Here is a 22916-nt window from a genome sequence, read left to right as displayed (position 1 = left end):
TGGAGGTGGACAGTCATTCCCGCAGTTGTGGGCTCTCCCTCCACGGCCCAAGTTGTCCTGACAGCAGCGCAGGGCCGACAGGCGCTTGCCACCTGCTAAAGTTGGGTGGCGGGATGCACACAGGAATCTGGACTATTGCTTGGCTGGGGCTGGGTAACTGAGCAAGTGGGGCCTCCAGACAATTGCCCAGCGTGCCCATTCCGTAAGATGGCCCTGCCCAGTAACTAAAAAGAGAAAACAGTGGGTGGGATGTCACATCTTGATTGATGGATGATTTATTTTTTCTTGGGAAATCACATGTGATCAGCACAGGGCCAATCAGCACTGTACAGACATGTTCAGACAGAGAATTAAGGGCCTTGAAGTCTGATAGGACAATCGTGGGAGAAATGAAACCTCCTCCTACAAACTACGAGCACTCACTGATACAGGTCACAAGATTGCTCTAATTGCTATATACTGCTGATAAGAAAAGGTATTTATCAGTTTATATTTACTAAAATAATTGTATTTCCATGTTCTGTGTACTGTGGGAGACCGGATAGAGTGAATACAGGCTCCCGGGTTTAGTAACAATTTAACAAAAACTTGGAAAAACCATAAGCAATATTCAGTGTAACGATGGGAGGCCTGATCTGTACACAGTGCAGGCCTGATCGTGGCGGATTTATGGGATAATTGAACCATGTAAATACCACACAAACTGCGGCTCACATAGAAAAAAAAAAAAAAATCAGTTACATTTGTGTGGAAGGAGAAAAAAAACCACAGACCACTTATTTATGGCTGTAAACCAACAGCTAAGTCAACAGAAAAAAAGGAAAAAACAATAAATGCTCTCATTACCGTCAAAGAAATATGTCCCTAACAAATGGGGGTTTATGGGCTGCTTTCAGTCTGCCATCGTGACCCACATATGGTGCAAAAAGGAAAATGTTCCACAAAAGCTGTTTTCCAGTTAGTCTAAAAGCGCTTTTGCGCAAAAAGAACGCTTTTTGGATGCCATGGTCGTTCTCAATTTTCCAGGCACAAAGAACTGGAAAAGCACAGGCAGGGCACTGGAAAAGTCACCAGGTGCCATCCTGTGGTGAAATGGCATGATATAGTGTAATCCGTTAGGATCACAGCTTTGTATCCTGTCATTTAGTTTATTTAGATTTTTGAATTTGCTGCCGGTTCCACCCCCCTGCGTCGCAACGCTCGCTGGGAAGGGAACCGGAAGACAGGTGCCGGCATCGGCCGAGCAGACAGCGGGAGGACAGCAGGAAGATAGCTGGAGGACGGTGAGGGATCGCAGGGGAAGGTGAGTTTAATTCTGGTTCCGATCTTGGTACTCCATATTAAAGCGGAGTTCCGGCCTCGGGGGTCAATTTTAGCTAAAAATACCACCCGGGACAGTCAGGGCTAGTACATTCCACAATGGATAGCCTCTGAACTGTCCCGGGTCGCACTTACCTGTAAGAAGAAATACTTACCTCGAAAATTTCTTCTCCAGCGCTGCCATCTCAGGTGTGGGCAGCTGAAGCCGCAGCGTCCCTCTTCATGTCCTCTTCTGTGATCTCGGAGTCCCACAATGCCCTGCACCGACCCCGCTCGTCACTTCCGGTGCAGGCGCGGCATCCCTGCACAGCTTCTGGGCATGCCCAGAAGCTGTTTAGCAGGGAATGCCGCGCCTGCACCAGAAGTGACAAGCGGGGCCGGTGCAGGCGCATTGACTCCTGGGAGCGATGACGTTTAGCTCCCAGGAATCTTCGCAAACCGGAAGTGACGGCGCGGGCCGTGGCCGCAGAGGGAGGAAGTGGAAGGTGAGTATATTTTCTTCTATAATAAGGTAAGTGACCAAAAAAAAAAAAAAAAGAAAATCGGCAGTATCCATTTCTTTTTCAGGTTGCACTCAGCAAGCGGATTGCCGAAAATCGATTTTTTCGATTTTGAGGCCAGAACTCCGCTTTAACCCCGAGCCACACTCAGGAATACCGCTAGTGAGGTTAAAATGCATTGAATTGCATTTTATCCAAAACAATTGTGTTAAAAAGACTGCTGCGCAAATACAGTGTGACAAAAAATATTGCAACGACCGCCATATTATTCTCCAGACTCTTTGCTTTAAAATTATATATATAAAACAGTATAAGACAGCTGCGCTATGCACCACTTGGCGAACAGTCAATAGTTACAGGTAATTGAATAAATTCATAAATTGCATAAAAAGCAGCTACACAAAAAGATCCTGAAATAATCATATAATATAAAAAATATAAAATTGCAGCGCTTAAAAATGATAAAAAGTCCATATAGTTAAAAAGGAAAAGTCCTTTAAAATCAAATCAGACAGTAGATAACCACGTGTAGATAAAAAATGGCGTTTCACCAGCTCTCCCTCGGAAGACCGCGTGACATAAAACCACCACCAAGAGAGGTATCTTAAATACCCTTACCAGATCTCACCATCTTATGAGCAGTGTACGTGAACAGATATCAATAGACATAAGACTGGCTCTCAGCAGGTATCCATGGTCAACCGTATCTCATACGCTGATATTCCCTTGTGAACTTTATCTCAAAAAGATACAAGAGGAGCCTCTCATAGTGTAATACGTCCTAGATAATCTTTTATTGGCATAAATCATCATAAATTGCACTCACATTTATGCAGAGTGGCAGCAGCGTTGAGTGTATCCACATGTAGTTGTTTAAACCGAAAAGATGGCCGCCATCGTCCTCCACTGCGCATGCGTCCGCCTCCACCATAAAATTTTAAAATTATATATGTTTGGGGGTTCTAAATATTTTTCTAGCTAGAAATACCTATTTCACTTTTAAATGACAAGTGTCAGAATTAAGCTTGGTCCTTAAGTGGTTAATACACATGGGTCCTGTCCCTCCCCTGCTTATCATTAGAGAAGCAGCAGACTGATACTCATCACCAGGTCACACTGCTCTCTTCTACTATCAGCAAGCTCCCAGCAAAAACAGACTCTGTGTGCTGCCTCTCCCTCTTCCACTCTGACCTCGGTTCTACAGGGATTGCAAAATAAAGTCTAAGTCAAGTACTTGCACTTCGTGATTAAAAAAAAAAAAATTCAGTAAGTGATGTATTTGTGATGAACGCAGAGCCGCTCCCAGTTGACTTTATATACAATAGAAAGCAGCTGATCCCTGATTGGTGGCTGTGGACATTGCACCCCTTCAGCTTTTGTAGAGGAGGTTTTATGTATCTGGGACAGAGCATGGTCTGGAAAACACATCAGCGTTAAGTAGCAGGCAGGTTTCCCATACTTCCCAGTCGCCTCCTCCTTAATAGGCTTTCTTTATTGCTCAAGGAAGACTGAATGCCTTATTGCATTTTCTTTAAGGTTCTCACAGTACAACCTGGCCCTGTGCTATTCTTACCAAAGAATGGCATAAAAAAAAAAAAAAAGAAATAAAGGTGTCATGACACTGGGCAACGTTTACACGCACCGTGTATTTTCCATGTGGCTTTCATTACTATAGAGCTATAAAACACATGAAACTGCCCTCTAGGTCAAACAGCTAAAAACTCCCCAGGAAATTGGCTCAGACACCGATTGGCTGAGATCTGCTTGTGTCAAAGACGAGAACACAAACTTTAATTAAAACTTCTGGAAAAAAATTTGAAGAAAAAAAAAAAAAAACAACTTTGAAGATTAATTATTTCCAGTTTGGATTAGTTCACAATTACTCATACTGTAACAGGAACTATTTTAAGGTGTTCACTATGGAGAGTAATTCACCCTTTGAGCGGTTTAAGGAATAAATGTAATATAATACAATATAAAATTTAGCGAATACTATTTTTCCTATTTTCTAAAATTGATAGAATTTCCTGCATGCCCTTTTTTTTGCAAATGCAATCCTTGCAAATTGGGTTAGGTTTTTTTTTCTTTTTAACCACTTGACCGATGGAAGATTTACCCCTCATCATGACCAGAATATTTTTTGCAATACGGCACTGCGTTACTTTAACTGACAATTGCGCGGTCCTGCGAAAAACTTTTATTTAACACCACACTCCAAAGTCAACCCCCCAAATCCAATATGCTTACATCAAATGAAACTTTTCCATCAAGGCACGCTGTCTCCTTGATGATCACAGAAGTCATGGCTGGAGTCCGGATCTCGCCTACAGACTAAGCTGGGTAAAGAACCATTCAGCATCGGTGAGCCGGCCATAACAACTTGATTGTCATTTTATGCTTGGAAAAGTTTCATTTGATGTAAGCATATTGGATTTGGGGGGTTGACTTTGAAGTGTGGTGTTAAATAAAAGTTTATAAGACAGTATCACACTATTGTGCCTCCTATTCCATTTTTTTGGTATGGTCTGGTCCCTGATTGATACTCGAGTGCGGAGGTCATCTGGTGGTAGCAGAGGTGTTCCGGAGTGTCAAGGGTTCAAGCAACCAATGCTTACAGGCGTATGACCATGTTATCTCTGGTGAGTGCCCATTCCTAAGGGGTCACTGATGGTGTGGTGAAGGTGAATGCCGGATAATAAACATTGAGCACCGGGAGTACCAATAGTACTTGGAATATCTGTTTTTGCTTCAAACAGAGACTTTTTGGCGGTTATATTACTCTTTATGAGGACTGTATGATCTATAATATGCTAACACATATTGAGCGCTGCTGTATGTAATTTGTGATTGCAATACTGCAGCGGGCAATCGGGCACTGACACTTTTTGGAAACCAGTGACACTAATACAGTGGTTAGTGCTAAAAATATGCACTGTCACTGTACTGACGCTGGCTGGGAAGGGGTTAAGCATCTAGTTCAATCAAAGGCTTAAATATGTGCCTAGCCAGTGTTTAGTATGTGCTGTTTTTACTAGGGGAAGACATGGATTGTAGCCCCTGCTTTGCAGGAATACAGAATCCATCCCTTCCACCATCAGAACGGCATTCTGTCTTGTCTACATAGGCAGATTACCATTCTGTGTAACATTCTGACGATCGGTTGGTGGCGGAGGACATTGAGTGCCCGGCAACTACAGATCAGCTTCTGCTGTGAATATTAACAGCAGAAGCAGCGCACGTGCACCCCCTGCTGGCAGACATGGAAAATCATATATATATATATATACACTGTATATATACTGCATATATACTGTATATATATATATATATATATATATATATATATATATATATATGTGATTCGGTGCAAGCTGCTGCCCTGTATCAGTAAAACTGCTATGGGGCGGAAGGCAAGTGGTTATAGTATATAGTCTACTTTAGTGTGGATGTACAGTGCGTTCTGTAGCTGCAGCGTCAAGCTGTAAAAACGTCTGACGCTGCTAAAGGCTGAATAACGTGGCGTTAAGCCACGTTATACGTTTTTTTTTCTTCCATTCAAAATCAATGGTTCCCTATGGGAGCCTATTGATTTGAATGGAAGTCGCACCGCAAGTCGGATCAGGATGATCCGACTTGCGGCGCGACTTGCGCTGTGAGAATCTTGAGGGGGAACTCCACGCCAAAATGGGGAAAAAAACGGCGTGGGGTTCCCCCCCAGGTTCCAAACCAGGCCCTTCGGGTCTGGTATGGAATTTGAGGGTAGCTCAAACTTTGCCTGAGAGTTGAATGCGATGGGGGAACCCGCGGTGGATTTGCAGGATTCCTGCATCGCATATATGTGAACTGGCACTGAATGGTTTAATTTGATTATTAAAGACCGGTCACACATCACTGTAGATCACAGTTGTTTCAATCATATAATTTTCGACTCACATTTGTATTATGTACAGTATGTATCGAAGTAATCTCACAGATTTTGCAATTTTATATTACTGTATACTTACAGACACTGTTTGTATTGTCTTATTGCACTGCACTGGGAGTCTGTAATTATTTGTATTAGTATTCTATTTGCATACAGCGCTTCATTTATTTACTCTTTTTTTGGTAGACTATTTTATAAGTGGGAATCACTTAGTGATAGCTTTGCTGTTCCCTATTCACTTATTTACTATGGTTATGTACAAAGTTGCTAATATGCTTTGTGGATTAGCATGGAGCTGCCCTCCAAATAACACACATGCTGCACAATTCCATTTATTTTTTTTTTTATATATTTTTGTTACTAGAAGGACAGTGGAAAATTCTGGGTAGTGAAGAGAAGATTTTTATTTTTGCACTGACCTCAAAATAACTTTTCTGGGAACAGATTCCAGATGTACGTCAGCCAAAAGGCTTACAGACTCTACGAGGCTTAATAAATTGACATATGGTGACTCTATCACTACAAATGGGCTACTTCCAGGCATTCTGCTCTCCTCACACACCCGTAAAAATGAGGAAAATTAGGCGGGTGAATAACTTTTAATGGGAAACTGGAATGGTTTTGATCAGGCCCCTTTCACACTTGTGCGACCCAAATGTAGCATGATTTTGACTGGACTTGAAGCAATGCCTATGTCTATGGACCTCAAAACACATCAAAGTCGGACCAAAGTAGTGCAGGGACTACGTTGAAGTCGTTGCAACTTGAAGTTTTACAGATATGAACGGTAGAGTACGACTTGTCATGCGACTTTGCAGTCCCAAGTCGCAGGACAAGTCACACAAGTGTGAAAGGGACCTCAATGTGATCGGTTTAGAGCCGGTTCACACTACCACGACCAGAAAGTCGCCCCGTGACTTTGAAGAGACTTGGAAGAGACTTGTGCACTACTTTGAAGAGACAGGCGACTTTGTCTGTGGGGAATGCCTGGCTAATCTCTTTCTTCTTCCTGGAAAGTCTGATAACAAGTCGCTTCAATTAAGATAAGGAGGCGACTCCCATTGAAGTATATGGGACAGTCGCATCACAGGTCGCCTCAAAGTAGTACAGGACCCTTTTCTGAAGTCGGAGCGACATCAGTAGTGCCAATTAAGACGGCACTGATTGATTAACATTGCTTTTGTTATGTCAAGCGACCTGGGGCTACACAAGTCGCCTCACAAGTCGTGCTAGTGTGAATGGGCTCTAATGCTAGTGTGAATGGGCTCTTATAAACCAATATTTTATAACATTTTTGTGCACAGAATGCAAACATTGTTTTTGGATGCTAATGGAGGGGAGTGCTTAGCTATTTACAACCCTCTTCAGCCTACAGCCCTATTCATTAACCAGTCCTGGACCGGAAAGGATTTGTCCCCTTAATGACCAGGCCATTTTTTGTGATTCGGCACTGCATTATTTTAACGGACAATTGCGCGGTCGTGCAACACTGCACCCAAATAAAATTGATGTCCTTTTTTTCCTACAAATAGAGCTTTCTTTTGGTGGTATTTGTGTGAATTTTATTTTTTGCGCTATAAACAAAAAAAGAACGTCAATTCTGAAAAATAAAAAAAAAAAACGATATTTTTCACATTGTTATATAACATTCCCAAAAAAAAAAAAAAAAAAATTAAAAATCTAAATCTTAACATTTTAGGCCAATTTGTTTTCTGCCACATTTTTGGTATAAAAAAAAAAAAAAAAAAAAATCGCAATAAGCGTATTTTGATTGGTATTGCACAAAAGTTATCGCGTCTACCAACTACGGGAAAGATTTACCGTATTTTCCGGCGTATAAGACGACCCCCCTATTACATGATCTACCGGTAATACTTATACTTAGGTTACCTTGGAGATATTATACTCGGCGTATAAGAAGACCTCCCATTTTTGGGGGATTTTTTTGAGGTTCAAAAGTAGTCTTATACGCCAGAAAATACAGTATGTCATTTTTATTGTTTTTTTTTTTCCTAATAATGGCGGCGATCTGCGATTTTTAGCAGGACTGCGACATTGCGGCGGACAGATCGGACCCCTAACTGACATTTTTGATACTTTTGGGGGGATCAGTGACATTACTACAGTAATCAGTGCTAAAAATATGCACTGTTGCTGTAATAATGACACTGGCAGGGAAGGGGGTAACACTGTGGGTGACCAAGGGGTAAATGTGAGCCTAGGGTAGTGTTTCTAACTGTATGGGGGGCGGGGCTTAAGGAATGACCTTAGAGACCTGTGATCCTATATAGAAGGATCACAGGGGCTCTATGATCATTCCAGAGACAAGAACGGTCAGCTGTGTTAACAACAGCTCACTGTTCTTCTCTCTCAGCGGGGAGCGATCGTGGGTGCCAATCGGAGCCGCCTGCCCGATGCATCGGGAGTCCCTGCTGCCGAATGGGGGTGGGAGCGCACGGGCGGCAGCGCGCGCTCGCCCACTCGCTGCAGGCGTGTGACTGACGTAGCCCTACATCGGTTCGCGCAGGATGGCCAGCCTGCCGCAGTATATCTGCGGCAGGCGGTCCAGAAGCAGTTAAAGTGGAGTTCCACCCTATTTTTATACTTACCTCCATCTTCTCGCTCCGGGTCACCTGAAAAAGAAATGGATAATCGCATATTTTTTTTTTTTTTTACTTACCTCGTAGCGAAGAAAATATACTTACCTTACTTCCTTCTTCCTCCTTCCTCGGCCGCGGCCCGTCGTCACTTCCTGGCTCTGCAATGATTCCTGGGAGCTGAACGTCATCGCTCCCAGGAATCATGCGCCTGCACCGGCCCCGACGTCAGTTCCGGGTCGCGCGCATCATCCCCTTCTAAACAGCTTCTGGGCATGCCCAGAAGCTGTGGAGGGATGACGCGCGCGACCCGGAAGTGACGTCGGGGCCGGCGCAGAGCATCGTGGGACCAAAGGCGGCGGAAGAAGACGCCGAAGAGGACGCGCTGGCTTCAAGCTGCCCACATCTGAGATGGCAGCGCTGGACAAGACGTTTGCAAGGTAAGTATTTGTCCTAACAGGTAAGTGCAACCCGGGCAGATCAGAGGCTAGCCATTGTGGAATGCACTAGCCCTGACTGTCCCGGGGGTATTAAAAAAAAAAAAAAAAAAATCCAGGGTGGAACTCCGCTTTAACCTCCACAAAAAAAAAAGAGAGAGAGATAATAGTCATGTAAAGTCTGACATTTTGGCTGAGATCAGAGATTCCTATAGGGCAGTGATGGTGAACCTTGGCACCCCACATTTCCCATGATGCTCAGGCACTCTGTAGTGTAAGTTAAGCATGATGGGAAATGTAGTTCCAAAACATCTGGGGTGCCAAGGTTCACCATCACTGCTATAGGAGATTTCATAGACAGGAAACAGAAGAAGGACCTGATGAAGTATCTATTGAAGGAATTGGTCAGCTTCAGTCAGCGGAGTTTCAAAGAAGGACTCAGACATACGCAGCCCTTAGTTACACTGTGAGGGTTAATACATTGGGAGCAGCACCTCTATGTAAGAGTTTGATTTTAAACCTTTTTGTACATATTGGCCATTACAGAATTAATTGACAGTGAATATTTTCTTACCTTGATATCCTGAGACTATCTGTACAACATCATCGTACACCATTAACGTGGCTGAGCGCTCAGGCAGCAATTCAAGGCTCAGAAAGGAGAACACTGAAAGAGAAAATTCACAGATAAGGACCCACATTCAGTATGGAAAACGTGACCTTTAAAGTGTATTTAAAACAATTTTTTAAAAAATTATTGGACAGAGTGGTAACGGACTAGAATTCCCAAGTGTGCTCTCTTTGAAAAACTACCCATCATCTCTATTGTCTTGGAGACCGATGACACTGGAACAGAAAGTGAAGGAAAACACAAAAACTGAGTTGTCACCAGAACAGCAATAGAAGGGAAATCTATCATTGAGAACCTTTGTATTGACAACTGTCTGAACTTCCGACACTTAGGAGAGTTTTCTTTTCACTTCCTGTTGGTTCTACAGAACAGGATACCAAAAGGAAATCTCATTGTTAGAGCCGGTTCACACTGGGGCGACTTGTCAGGCGACCTGGTCACCTGACGGGTCGCCTGCCATAGATTAGCACAGTTACATAGTTACATAGTTACATAGTTACATAGTTAGTGAGGCTGAAAAAAGACACAAGTCCATCCAGTTCAACCTATGTGTGTGTGTTTGCTTTTAACCGTACATTGTATACCCCTGTATGTTGTGGTCTTTAAGGTGTCCATCCAATAGTTTTTTGAAACTATCAATGCTCCCCGCTGATACGACTGCTTGCGGAAGAGAATTCCACATCCTTACCGCTCTTACAGTGAAGAACCCCTTACGCACTTTAAGGTTAAACCGCCTTTCCTCTAGTTTTAGTGAGTGGCCACGTGTCTTATTGTATTCCCTTACTCTAAATAGTTTGTTCCTTATGCTAGGGTCGCCAGTACAGTATTTGTACATTGATATCATATCCCCCCTCAAGCGTCTCTTCTCCAGAGAGAATAGGTTCAGTGCATGTAGTCTTTCCTCATAGCCGATGTCCTCCATTCCCCTAATTATTTTTGTTGCCCTTCTCTGGACTTTCTCCAGTTCCAGCACATCCTTCCTGAGGACCGGTGCCCAGAACTGGACAGCATCCCGTTCTAATAGGAGCGACACAAGTCGCTCCGACTTAGAAAAAGGGTCCTGTACTACTTTGGGGCGACCTGCATTGACTTCAATGATATGAAGTCCGTGCAAGTCGCTCCGAGGTCGCGGTGCGCGCTGTGCACCGCAACTTCACAGGTTGCCCCGGCAAGTCGGGTCGCCCCTATGTGAACCGGCTCTTAAAGCGATTGTAAACAATTATTTTTTTTAAACAACAAACATCTCTACACTTACCTGCTCTCTGCAATGAAATTGCACAGATCGGTCCCGAAGCTCTTCTTCTTGGGTACCCTGCCGGTGCTCCTGGCTCCACCTATCTGTCCAGTGACCCCACAGGAAGCCGCTTCCCATGGGGGCACTCGTGCATGCTCACTCCATTGACACAGACAGCGGACTCCGCCCTGCCCCACCCCATAACTGGAGTTGATTGACAGCTGCTGCTCTTGTGCATGTCGCTGAATCAGACTGGGCTCAGGTAAGAATAAAGAGGTTGGGGGGGGGGGGGATAGAATGCATTATGGTAAAAAACCTTGAGGCTTTAGAACCACTTTAATGTAGAACTCTAGCCTAAGGCCACCTATGGGCAGGCTGATTGTACGGAGGTTGATCTATCAATCAATCTCCATACAACCACCACCCAGGGAAGATTTAAAAGATCTATTTCCCTTATTTTTCGTACCAGAAGCACAAAATAATTTTCTATGGGCTGAGAAGGAGGGCCCCCATCTGTAGCGAGGCTCCCTCCCTTTCCTTGACTGTGGCAGGAAGGTACTCTTCCCCCCATGATACCCTAATGATGTCATCCAGGGTAGTCCCAGACAGGCGATCGCCTTGAAAGGGCAAATTACTAAGAGCTTTCTTAGAAGCTAGAGGTTAAGCAATAGCATGTGCCTAATCACCACCGCTGAAACAGAAAGTTTGGACAGCACAGGAGCTGTATCCAAAGCTGCATCACAAATAAACTGCAGCCCATGGACCAACTGGACCGCTAAATCAACATAAGCAGCGGGGACCTGTTCATCCCCCAGGTCCTGGCGCAAAAGCTTGGCCCATTCAGTTAGGATCTGAGACACCAGGGCTGAGGCAAAGACTGGCCGCAATGCCGAACCAGCCATAGTAAACATGCTGCGTGCCACAGCCTCCGCTTTCTTATCAGGCGGGGCGTGTTGACAGGATTGGCCAGGTTATGGAACAATATATGTAGTATGTGGTTTAGCACATACAGTCCTACTGAAATATGCAAGACTGGCCGCAATGCCGAACCAGCCATAGTAAACATGCTGCGTGCCACAGCCTCCGCTTTATCAGGCGGGTCATATGACGGTGCAACAGAACAGCCTCTCTTGTGCGCCGATTGTGGCCGCGCCGTGTTGCTAGGACACGGCGCGACCCCGATCTCAGTAAAGAGTCAATGACATGACTCTTTACCCATGTGATCGGCTGTGTCCAATCACAGCCGGTCACATGTTAATGAGGAAGTGTTGTTATTTGGCTCTCCTCGCCTCACACTGTCAGAGTGTGAGGCGAGGAGAACCGATCAGCGGCTCCTCCTCATAGGGGAGACAAGTACAAGTAATCAGGACACTGATCATCAGTGCCCTGATTACACAAAATGTAAATAAAGTGCCAATTACTGCCCATCATCAGTGCCTACAATGCCTGCCACCAGTGCCCATAGTGCTGCCAGCCAGTGTCTCCTCATCTAGGCACTGACTGGCAGCACTATGGGCACTGATGGTGCTGCCCATAAGTGCCGCCCGTTAGTGCCACCCATCAGTGCTGCCTCTGTGCCCATAAGTGCCACCTCTCAGTGCCCATTAGTGCCGCCTAACAGTGCCGCCTATCAGTGCGGCATATTAGTACCTCCTCATCAGTGCCCATAAGTGCCACCTCATCAGTGCCCATCAGTGCAGCCTATCATTGCCCATCAATGCCGCCTCATCAGTGCACATCAGTGAAGGAGAAAAAAAAATTTTTTTCAAAATTTTCTGTCTTTTTTCTTTTTTTTTTTAACAAATAAAAAACCCAGAGGTGATAAAATACCATCAAAAGAAAGCTCTATTTGTGTGAAAAAAATAATAACAATTTCATATGGATACAGTGTAGCATGACCGCTCAATTGTCATTCAAATTGTGAGAGCGCTGAAAGCTGAAAATTGGCCTGGGCAGGAAGGGGGTGAAAGTGCCCAGTAGGCAAGCGGTTAAAGGATGGGGAATCCTCTACTGGGATCATGGTTGTTTTATTCAACCTGGAAACAGGAGGGTCCACCGTGGGGGACTAGTCAACTTTTTTTAAAAGGGACTCCTCAAAAGTGTAACGTACAGCAAAAGTTTGGGGACCACAAAGGGTAATTTTGGTTGTTCCCATTTCTTGCAGAAAAACCGGTGAAAGAAAGGCACATAAGGAAACCTTTGGCGTACAATGCAACTTGTCCGTACCATAAGACACAGCCACATCTGTGGCTACATCAGCCGCATCCTCCATTTTTAAAGTCTCACGCACTGCAGCGATAAGTGTGTCTACCAGCGGTTTTTAATTTGCTGCTGCGACCATGGAGGAATCATCATATCGTTTAACTCGCGGGCCAGTCTCTGTCCGTGAGGCTATGTCATGGCCGACCTAGCACGTCTGCACTCACTCACTGGCTGTGGGGACCACTGGATCTAGATTATTCAACCCGTAGCCCAGCCTGACAGTTGATTGTAGATCTCCCGAGAGAAAAAACAAAAAAGATATAAAGGAAGGAGAAAAAATTGCTAAGACCAGAGATCCCAGCTGGGAGCCTAGGTCCTTACTTCTGACTAGACAGATTAAAACTGGATTACCTAGAGTAGAGAGGGGGGTTATATACCAGCTAAGGATGGCCCATGGATGTAGCCAGGTGTTTTTTGTTCTGGAGGAGGCAATATAACCCACTAGTTACGATTTATGGAGCACTGTGTCCATCGAACTAAAGAGAAAAACCTTTTTTGCTAATCAATTTACAGCTGTCACATGACTCAGCTCTTTTCCAGCCAGTCGGAAGGCAAACATAAGCAGGAGGAGCTTCTAGTCCTCTGCTGCTGGTCACATGTTCAAACTAATTTAAAAAAATAACCGTTGGAATACAAACTAAAAATAAATAATTATTATCAAACTGTTTTAAGTTGTCATACAAATATATATTTAAAATCAAAGCTTTATTCCTTTTTGGCGATAACATGGTGTGGGTTGATTTTTGCCAGTCAGTCACAGGCTGTGTCACGCCCCTCCGGCCTGTGTCTTAGAATAAGAGGGAGGTGATTCCTCCACCAATCTACTTGTAATATCCCACCCCATTATGTTTAGCTAGTTATTGGGCATAGGAGGGAGGGAGGGAGTGGGCTGTCATTTACCACTGTGTATACGGCGACATGTGTGACTCTACAGTCACATGGGCTGCTCATATGTCATAGGGTGGAAATGCTCAGCATAGAAACTCACTGAAAACTGAGCATGTGCAGAGCTGCTACCACAAAATCCCCAGCTGAGTTGTGGATCTGAACAGAAGGTGGAGATAGAGAGCAGCAGGATCAACCAGGTTTTTTTGCAGAATACAGAAAACGAATCTCATAGTGACTAAATGAGTTAGTTTTTTTAGTTTCTTATGATGTGGTTTTAGTGACACTTTAACTTAAAAAGTACCTACTTTTGTTTGCTGTTGTGATCTGACTTCCTATTAGAGGGTGGCTACGTTTGTTCTCCCTAATCCCACTGTATGTAGGAACCTAGCCACTCTCTCTTGCTCACTCAAAAGAAGCACTAGGGACTAAAGAATTTGTAATTTGCATTCAGCAATGCACATGAATGCAACTAACATGCGCTGCTCCTAAAAAAAATGAATGGATGTATGTGGGAAAAGGAGTGGTTCGGGAGTTCACGGAGGCTCCCAAGAAGGCAGAAGGACACAGTAGTAGTGGATGTGTATGGATTATTTTTGGAGAATAAGAATATTGTTTAGTGTCACTTTTAACTTTTTTTGAACTACTGGCCCACAGCTTGCTCTTTGCAATTCCCTACTCCCAGAAAGTCTCCTGATCCCCCTCCTCAGGGCTACATGTCCCAAAATGTCAAGTTTAAATGGGCATACACACCCTATCCAGTCCTCCCTGGCTGCCTGTGCTGTTCATGCTGGTGCAAGAAGCATACTAATGTTGGCTTGAAGTCTCTCTCCAGGAAGCAGCCATCAAAAGGGTGGCTGCAGAGGAGCAAGCAAAGCAATGGAGCCACCCAAGAAGATGAAAACCTGCGGCAAGCTTTTCAAAAAGAAGTAGCAGCAGACAAGGTAATGGCAGGTGTAAGCTGCTGTAAATTCCTTTTAGGCTACATTCACACCTGAGCGTAGCGTTTTTGTGCGTTTTTTACAGCGATTTTACCGCGATTTACAGGCGTTTTTTGTGCAGGCGTTTTTAGATTGAATAGAGACCAATGGAAATCGCCTGTAATCTGCCCAAAAAGAAGCTTGTGTACTTTTTTGAGCGTTGGGCGTTTTGCTCACAGCGTCAAAACGCTCAGATGTGAACAGGGGCCATTGAAATGAATAGGATTTGTCTTGTTGGGCGTTTTGAGAGCTGATCCTAGAGCAGAAAAACTCCCCAAAAACACCCCAAAACGCCTACATGTGAACGGAGCCTTAAAATTCTCCACCTCCACCCGATTTACATAAACAAGGTAGATAGGTATCCAAATAATGCAAAAATGATTTACTTTCAAATCAAAAATGCCAAACACATTGTAATATCAGCATAATCTTACAGCCTTCCTTTTTGACTTCTATGGTTTTGGTAGGATAGCAGGAATTTGCCTTGATGTGGAAGATCAATTAGTTCAAGGTAGAAGAAACAAGCGGAATTTACCCTTCTTTATGATTATATATATATATATATATATATATATATATATATATATATATATATATATACACATATATATACACACACATATACAGTGCCTTGCGAAAGTATTCGGCCCCCTTGAACTTTGCGACCTTTTGCCACATTTCAGGCTTCAAACAAAGATATAAAACTGTCATTTTTTGTGAAGAATCAACAACAAGTGGGACACAATCATTAGGTGGAATGAAATTTATTGGATATTTCAAACTTTTTTAAACAGATAAAAAACTGAAAAATTGGGCGTGCAAAATTATTCAGCCCCCTTAAGTTAATACTTTGTAGCGCCACCTTTTGCTGCGATTACAGCTGTAAGTCGCTTGGGGTATGTCTCTATCAGTTTTGCACATCGAGAGACTGAAATTTTTGCCCATTCCTCCTTGCAAAACAGCTCTAGCTCAGTGAGGTTGGATGGAGAGCGTTTGTGAACAGCAGTTTTCAGTTCTTTCCACAGATTCTCGATTGGATTCAGGTCTGGACTTTGACTTGGCCATTCTAACACCTGGATATGTTTATTTGTGAATCATTCCATTGTAGATTTTGCTTTATGTTTTGGATCATTGTCTTGTTGGAAGACAAATCTCCGTCCCAGTCTCAGGTCTTTTGCAGACTCCATCAGGTTTTCTTCCAGAATGGTCCTGTATTTGGCTCCATCCATCTTCCCATCAATTTTAACCATCTTCCTTGTCCCTGCTGAAGAAAAGCAGGCCCAAACCATGATGCTGCCACCACCATGTTTGACAGTGGGGATGGTGTGTTCAGGGTGATGAGCGGTGTTGCTTTTACGCCAAACATAACATTTTGCATTGTTGCCAAAAAGTTTGATTTTGGTTTCATCTGACCAGAGCACCTTCTTCCACATGTTTGGTGCGTCTCCCAGGTGGCTTGTGGCAAACATATACGACACTTTTTATGGATATCTTTAGGAAATGGCTTTCTTCTTGCCACTCTTCCATAAAGGGCAGATTTGTGCAGTATACGACTGATTGTTGTCCTATGGACAGAGTCTCCCACCTCAGCTGTAGATCTCTGCAGTTCATCCAGAGTGATCATGGGCCTCTTGGCTGCATCTCTGATCAGTCTTCTCCTTGTATGAACTGAAAGTTTAGAGGGACGGCCAGGTCTTCGTAGATTTTCAATGGTCCGAAACTCCTTCCATTTCAATATTATCACTTGTACAGTGCTCCTTGGGATGTTTAAAGCTTAGGAAATCTTTTTGTATCCAAATCCAGCTTTAAACTTCTCCACAACAGTATCTCGGACCTGCCTGGTGTGTTCCTTGTTCTTCATGATGCTCTCTGCGCTTTAAACGGACCTCTGAGACTATCACAGTGCAGGTGCATTTATACGGAGACTTGATTACACACAGGTGGATTCTATTTATCATCATTAGTCATTTAGGTCAACATTGGATCATGCAGAGATTCTCACTGAACTTCTGGAGAGAGTTCGCTGCACTGAAAGTAAAGGGGCTGAATAATTTTGGACGCCCAATTTTTCGGTTTTTTATTTGTTAACAAAGTTTGAAAACTCCAATAAATTTTGTTCCACTTCATGATTGTGTCCCACTTGTTGTTGATTCTTCACAAAAAATTACAGTTTTATATCTTTGTTTGAAGCCTGAAATGTGGCAAAAGGTTGCAAAGTTCAAGGGGGCCGAATACTTTCGCAAGGCACTGTACATACATACACAAATTCAACAGGCAGAAAATAGATTGCAAAATCTTGTGCCTGTGGCACATGTTATGTTTTTGTTGGCACTCTATGTGAATTTTAGGGGATATTATAATATGAGATTACAATCTTCAAAGCGCTCTATTCCATTGTCTTTTTTTTATGGCTTCTAGAAGGAGTCTGTATAAGATCATAGAGAGGAAGTGGCTGAGGACCACAGATAGCAAGTTATAGACACAGCAGTGTGCATGCAGACCTCGTTCCAGGAAGTAAATACCATTATTCCTAACACCATTACACCAGGCAATGTGCAGTAAAATATAGGCTGGCCATACACTGGTAGATTTTCAAACATTTATATGAAAAATCTCATCAATACATTCACTAATGCCAATAGAAACTTGACAAATGTCCTTGTAAAGTACTTCAATATTTTGTTTGCTTTCAAGATTCGATTTTGGTATGAATGGAGTTTCGCAAACTAAAACCATAAAATTGTTAGAAAATCATTTGAGAAAAAGGTTTGTTTTGTTTCCTCTCCTTCAAATTTTTTCATCACTACAGTCAAAAGCAATCATTGATTTGACCCAACGACAAACAAATGTTCCAGAAATGTAAACTTTGGCACAAAACTGTACAGATTGTGAAAAAAACAGAATGCAATGATGTGGAAGTTTCAAATTTCAATATATATATATATATATATATATATATATATATATATATATATATATATATATATATATATATATATATATATATATATTTTAAGGGAAAAATACGTTTATTTTAAATTTCATGGCATCAACACATCTCAAAAAAGTTGGGACAAGGCCATGTATATTGTATATATGTATATGCCATGTATATTATGAATAGGAATGTTGTCCCATTCTTGTCTAATACAGGCTTCTAGTTGCTCAACTGTCTTAGGTCTTCTTTTTTCACATCTTCCTCTTTATGACCCGCCAAATGTTTTCTATGGGTGAAAGATCTGGACTGCAGGCTGGCCATTTCAGTACCCGGATCCTTCTTCTACGCAGCCATGATGTTGTAATTGATGCAGTATGTGGTCTGGCATTGTCATGTTGGAAAATGCAAGGTCTTCCCTGAAAGAGACGACGTCTGGATGGGAGCATATGTTGTTCTAGAACTTGGATATACCTTTCAGCATTGATGGTGCCTTTCCAGATGTGTAAGCTGCCCATGCCACACGCTCTCATGCAACCCCATACCATCAGAGATGCAGGCTTCTGAACTGACCGCTGATAACAACTTGGGTTGTCCTTGTCCTCTTTATTCCGGATGACATGGCGTCCCAGTTTTTCAAAAAAAACTTCAAATTTTGATTCGTCTGATCACAGAACAGTTTTCCACTTTGCCACAGTCCATTTTAAATGAGCCTTGGCCCAGAGAAAACGCCTGCGCTTCTGGATCATGTTTAGATATGACTTATTTTTTGGCCTATAGAGTTTTAGCTGGCAACGGCGAATGGCACGGTGGATTGTGTTCACCAACAATGTTTTCTGCAAGTATTCCTGAGCCCATGTTGTGATTTCCATTACAGAAGCATTCCTGTATGTGATGCAGTGCCGTCTAAGGGCCCAAAGATCACCGCCATCCAGTATGGTTTTCCAGCTTTGACCCTTACGCACAGAGATTGTTCCAGATTCTCTGAATCTTTGGATGATATTATGCACTGTAGATGATGATAACTTTGAACTCTTTGCAATTTTTCTCTGAGAAACTCCTTTCTGATATTGCTCCACTTTTTTTCGCCTCAGCATTGGGGGAATTGGTGATCCTCTGCCCATCTTGACTTCTGAGAGACACTGCCACTCTGAGAGGCTCTTTTTATACCCAATCATGTTGCCAATTGACCTAATAAGTTGCAAATTGGTCCTCCAGCTGTTCCTTATATGTACATTTAACTTTTCCGGCCTCTTATTGTTACCTGTCCCAACTATTTTGGAATGTGTAGCTCTCATGAAATCCAAAATGAGCCAATATTTGGCATTAAATTTCAAAATGTCTCACTTTCAACATTTGATATGTTATCTATATTACGGTATATTAGTTTATGAGATTTGTAAATTAGTTCATTCCTTTTTTACTCACAATTTGTACAGCGTCCCAACTTTTTTGGAATCGGGTTTGTATACACACACACACTCTTCATTGCAGCACTCTGCCCCGCAGACACATGATCTCCCTGCCTGTGAGAGAAATTCTTCCACACCTCTCCTTTCAGCAGTCGCTCGGTGGAAGATCTTTCCCATCTCCTCTCTGGCACACAGCAATAATGCTAATGCGAAACGGGTGATTAGGGTGTGTCCATGCACATCCGGCACACCCTGTGCGCATGCCTACGGGCTCACTTTACACATTACAATCTCTGTACAAACATCGTTAGATTTACCAAAACTATATAATAAAGAGGACCTACTAAACTATCCAATCAATTCTCATCAAATCAGCAAGGCCCTCGTACCACATACTTGTTGGTAAATCTAAAAAGAAATAGTACAACCAAATTGTAACCTGTGTGTTGAGCTATAGAGAAATCTTACTGCTTGCTATAGCTTGCTACACAGCAACAGCTCTATTTGCCCTGGTGGCCACTGTCCTCAGGACAGAAAGTGATGGGAAATCTAAAATTTTACAGTTACCCCGAAAACATTTGTCCTGTCTAAGAAGGGAATGAAGAATTCTTCTACATATCAGGGATTGGAAATGAAGGAAATCTTCCAAGCAGTGACAAAGACCACAAAAATAAAGGACAGGGGTTCCAAAAAAGGAATACAGCGGAAGAGAAGATATCTGGATCTGGACTTTTAAAAAGGCTTTGTTATATGGCTCTGAATAACTAAGGTATGAAAAGTTTCTTTAAATAAAACCAGCACCATGGCTAATCCAGACAAATAATAAGTCACCAGATAGCAAGCACCCTACCAGTGGTCCTATTTGCCTTCCAGACCTTCCCCCTATCACCCTGTGGGGCCCCAGGAAAACCCCAGTGCTTATTGGAATGGTGGAACAAGTGAAAATCTCCATTATTCTACCCCATCTCTATGTGAGGTACTAGCAGTACTAATCCCCAAACCAAATAAAGACCCATTAGACTGGGGAGTTATTACTGAGATTACAGCTTGCTGTTACTTTTCTAGATGGGATCAGACCAAACAAAGATTTAAGCAGTTGGATGTCCATAAATTAATAGGAAATTGCTCACCGATTCACAGGCCCGGCATACCCTTGGTTCTAGAGCGTGGTGGTATCCTTGGACAGAATGTGGTCCCCTCCTGCCACCACTGTGATCAGACAGCAGAGCCTGGGAGTACTCTGACCGGCGGCAACAGCTGCACAGCACAGAGAGAGAGAGAGGAACGGACATTGTTCCTCCTTCTCTGTAATCTCTAAAACCGTAAGCGATGAGAATTCAACCACTCCTGGTACCGTGCCTGTCTTTTGTCGACCAGGAAAGCAGCCAATCAGATTTATCTGATCAGCGACATTGGAGGCCAGAGGAGACCCCAGATCTCTTCAAAAAGATGACCTGTCACGGCCTGTTGTTCTTCCCTTGTGATAGCAATAAAGTTAATACAAATAAATAATAATACAAATACAGAGACTGTGTCAAAAATTGTTTTAGAAAAAATTACTATTAAAAAAACAAACAAACAGTTAAAGCGCGACCCCCCCCCCCTCCCACTTATGCACAAATGTGAACGCATACGCAAGTCCCACATGCATATGTAAACGATGATCGCACCACACACCTCCTCTGTACCTCTAAACTGATAACCTGCAAACATTTTTAAAGCGTTACCTATGGAGAATTTTAAAGTACTGGCGCCATTCCACGGGTGTGTGCAGTTTTAAAGCATGACATGACATCTTTTACGTTTAACCAAGAATCGGGTATTACATTATTTTCGTGTGCAATACAATTGCAAAAAAATTGTGTTAGAAAAAGCGATGCGCAAATACCGTGTGACATTAAGAATTGCTAAACCCATCAGTTTATTCTATATGGGCTCTGCTAACACACACACACACACACACTGCTCAAAAAATGAAAAAACTCTTTAATAAGAGTATAGCATCAATGTGTCATCGCAAGAAGGTTTGCTGTGTCTCCCAGCACAGTCTCAAGAGCATGGAGGAGATTCCAGGAGACAGGCAGTTATTCTAGGAGAGCTGGACAGGCCTGTAGAAGGTTCTTATCCACTTAAGCCCCGGAGGATTTTGCTGCTAAACGACCAGGGGGTATTTTGCGATTCGGCACTGCGTGACTTTAACGGACAATTGCGCGGTCGTGCGACACTGTACCTAAACGAATTTGGCGTCCTTTTTTTCCCACAAACAGAGCTTTCTTTTGGCGGTATTTGATCACCTGTGCGATTTTTTGATCACGCGCTATAAACAAAAAAAGAGCGACAATTTTGCAAAAATAGCAATATTTTTCCCTTTTTTTTATATGAAATTCCCCCCCAAAAAAAAATTTAAAAATCAAAATTTTTTTAACATTTTCGGCCAATTTGTTTTATGCTACCTATGTTTGGTAAAAAAAAAATCGCAAAAAGCGTATTTTGATTGGTTTGCGCAAAAGTTATTGCGTTTACTGACTAAGGGAAAGATTTTTGTCATTTTTGTTGTTTTTTTTTTTTAACGCGTAATGGCGGCGATCTGCGATTTTTTTTGCGGTACTGCGACATTGCGGCGGACAGATCGGACCCTTGACTGACATTTTTGACACTTTTGGGGTTACCAGTGACATTTCTACAGTAATCAGTGCTATATATATGCACTGTTACTGTAAAAATACACTGGTAGTGAAGGGGTTAACTATTTGAGAGGGAGGGGCTGTGTGTGTCCCTAGGGGCGTGATTATTACTGTGATTGGCTGTGGCTTCAGCTGTATGCAGAGTGATCAACGGATCTACATAGTAGATCCATATGATCAGATCTCATACAGAGGGGAGAATGACAGGCAGCTTGTTTACACAAGCTGCCTGACTTTCTCCCTCTCCCCCGCCGATCGCAGAGTGGCCAGCGGACATCAGGTCCGCCGGTCACACGCGCGGGGGGGGGGTCCGGGAGCGGGAGCGCGCCTCCGGCGGCGCGCGCTCGCTCCCTAGACCCTCACAAGCTAGTGACGTAGCCCTACTAAGACACTATCCATTGTCTCAAAAGGACCATGCCCCGACGTTGTCAGGCATCCATACAAGCACGTGGGGGCCATACAAGCCAGCTGCATTATTTTTTTACTTTGATTTTCGGGTGGTCTTGGAAATTAGCCCTCTGTAGGTTGATAATTTTTATTTCCATTAAACAATGTGGCATCTTTTCGTTCCTAGCACATTACCCAGTCCATATCAGAGTCTCTCTCTCGTTATATATACAGTGCCTTGCGAAAGTATTCGGCCCCCTTGAACTTTTCAACCTTTTGCCACATTTCAGGCTTCAAACATAAAGATATAAAACTGTAATTTTTTGTGAAGAATCAACAAAAAGTGGGACACAATCATGAAGTGGAACGAAATTTATTGGATATTTGAAACTTTGTTAACAATTAAAAAACTGAAAAATTGGGCGTGCAAAATTATTCAGCCCCTTTACTTTCAGAGCAGCAAACTCTCTCCAGAAGTTCAGTGAGGATCTCTGAATAATCCAATGTTGACCTAAATGACTAATGATGATAAATAGAATCCACCTGTTCAATCCCCCTGAGGAAGACACGTGGTCCCTGTGTCGTCACGCGTAGGGGAGGGGCAAGGACGGACGGAGCGTTGCACCGCTGCTTGGTGAGGCTGTCAGTTACCAGCGCACGCTGTGATTACAAGGCGGCGCTGAACAGTCTCTCCCGCTATACCACCACGATTTCTACCATCATTCTT

General features: G+C 43.1%; 1 protein-coding gene across 1 annotated transcript in view; it reads right to left on the bottom strand.

Annotated features, from left to right (window-relative positions):
* The window catches only part of FAM171A1 (family with sequence similarity 171 member A1), a gene marked incomplete at its 3' end in the record, with an annotated part of 223982 nt that overhangs the window by 95036 nt on the left and 106030 nt on the right, over nucleotides 1-22916 (bottom strand). The window contains exon 3 of the mRNA XM_082258732.1: nucleotides 9354-9446. Within this exon, the coding sequence (XP_082114858.1) occupies nucleotides 9354-9446 (93 nt within the window). The remainder of the gene's footprint in view (nucleotides 1-9353; nucleotides 9447-22916) is intronic.

This window comes from Pelophylax lessonae (assembly GCF_965119305.1).
Source record: "Pelophylax lessonae genome assembly, chromosome: 5".
Lineage (NCBI taxonomy): Eukaryota > Metazoa > Chordata > Amphibia > Anura > Ranidae > Pelophylax > Pelophylax lessonae.
The sequence above is the reverse complement of the archived record's forward strand: the minus strand, read 5'-3'. Positions and strand labels throughout refer to the sequence as shown.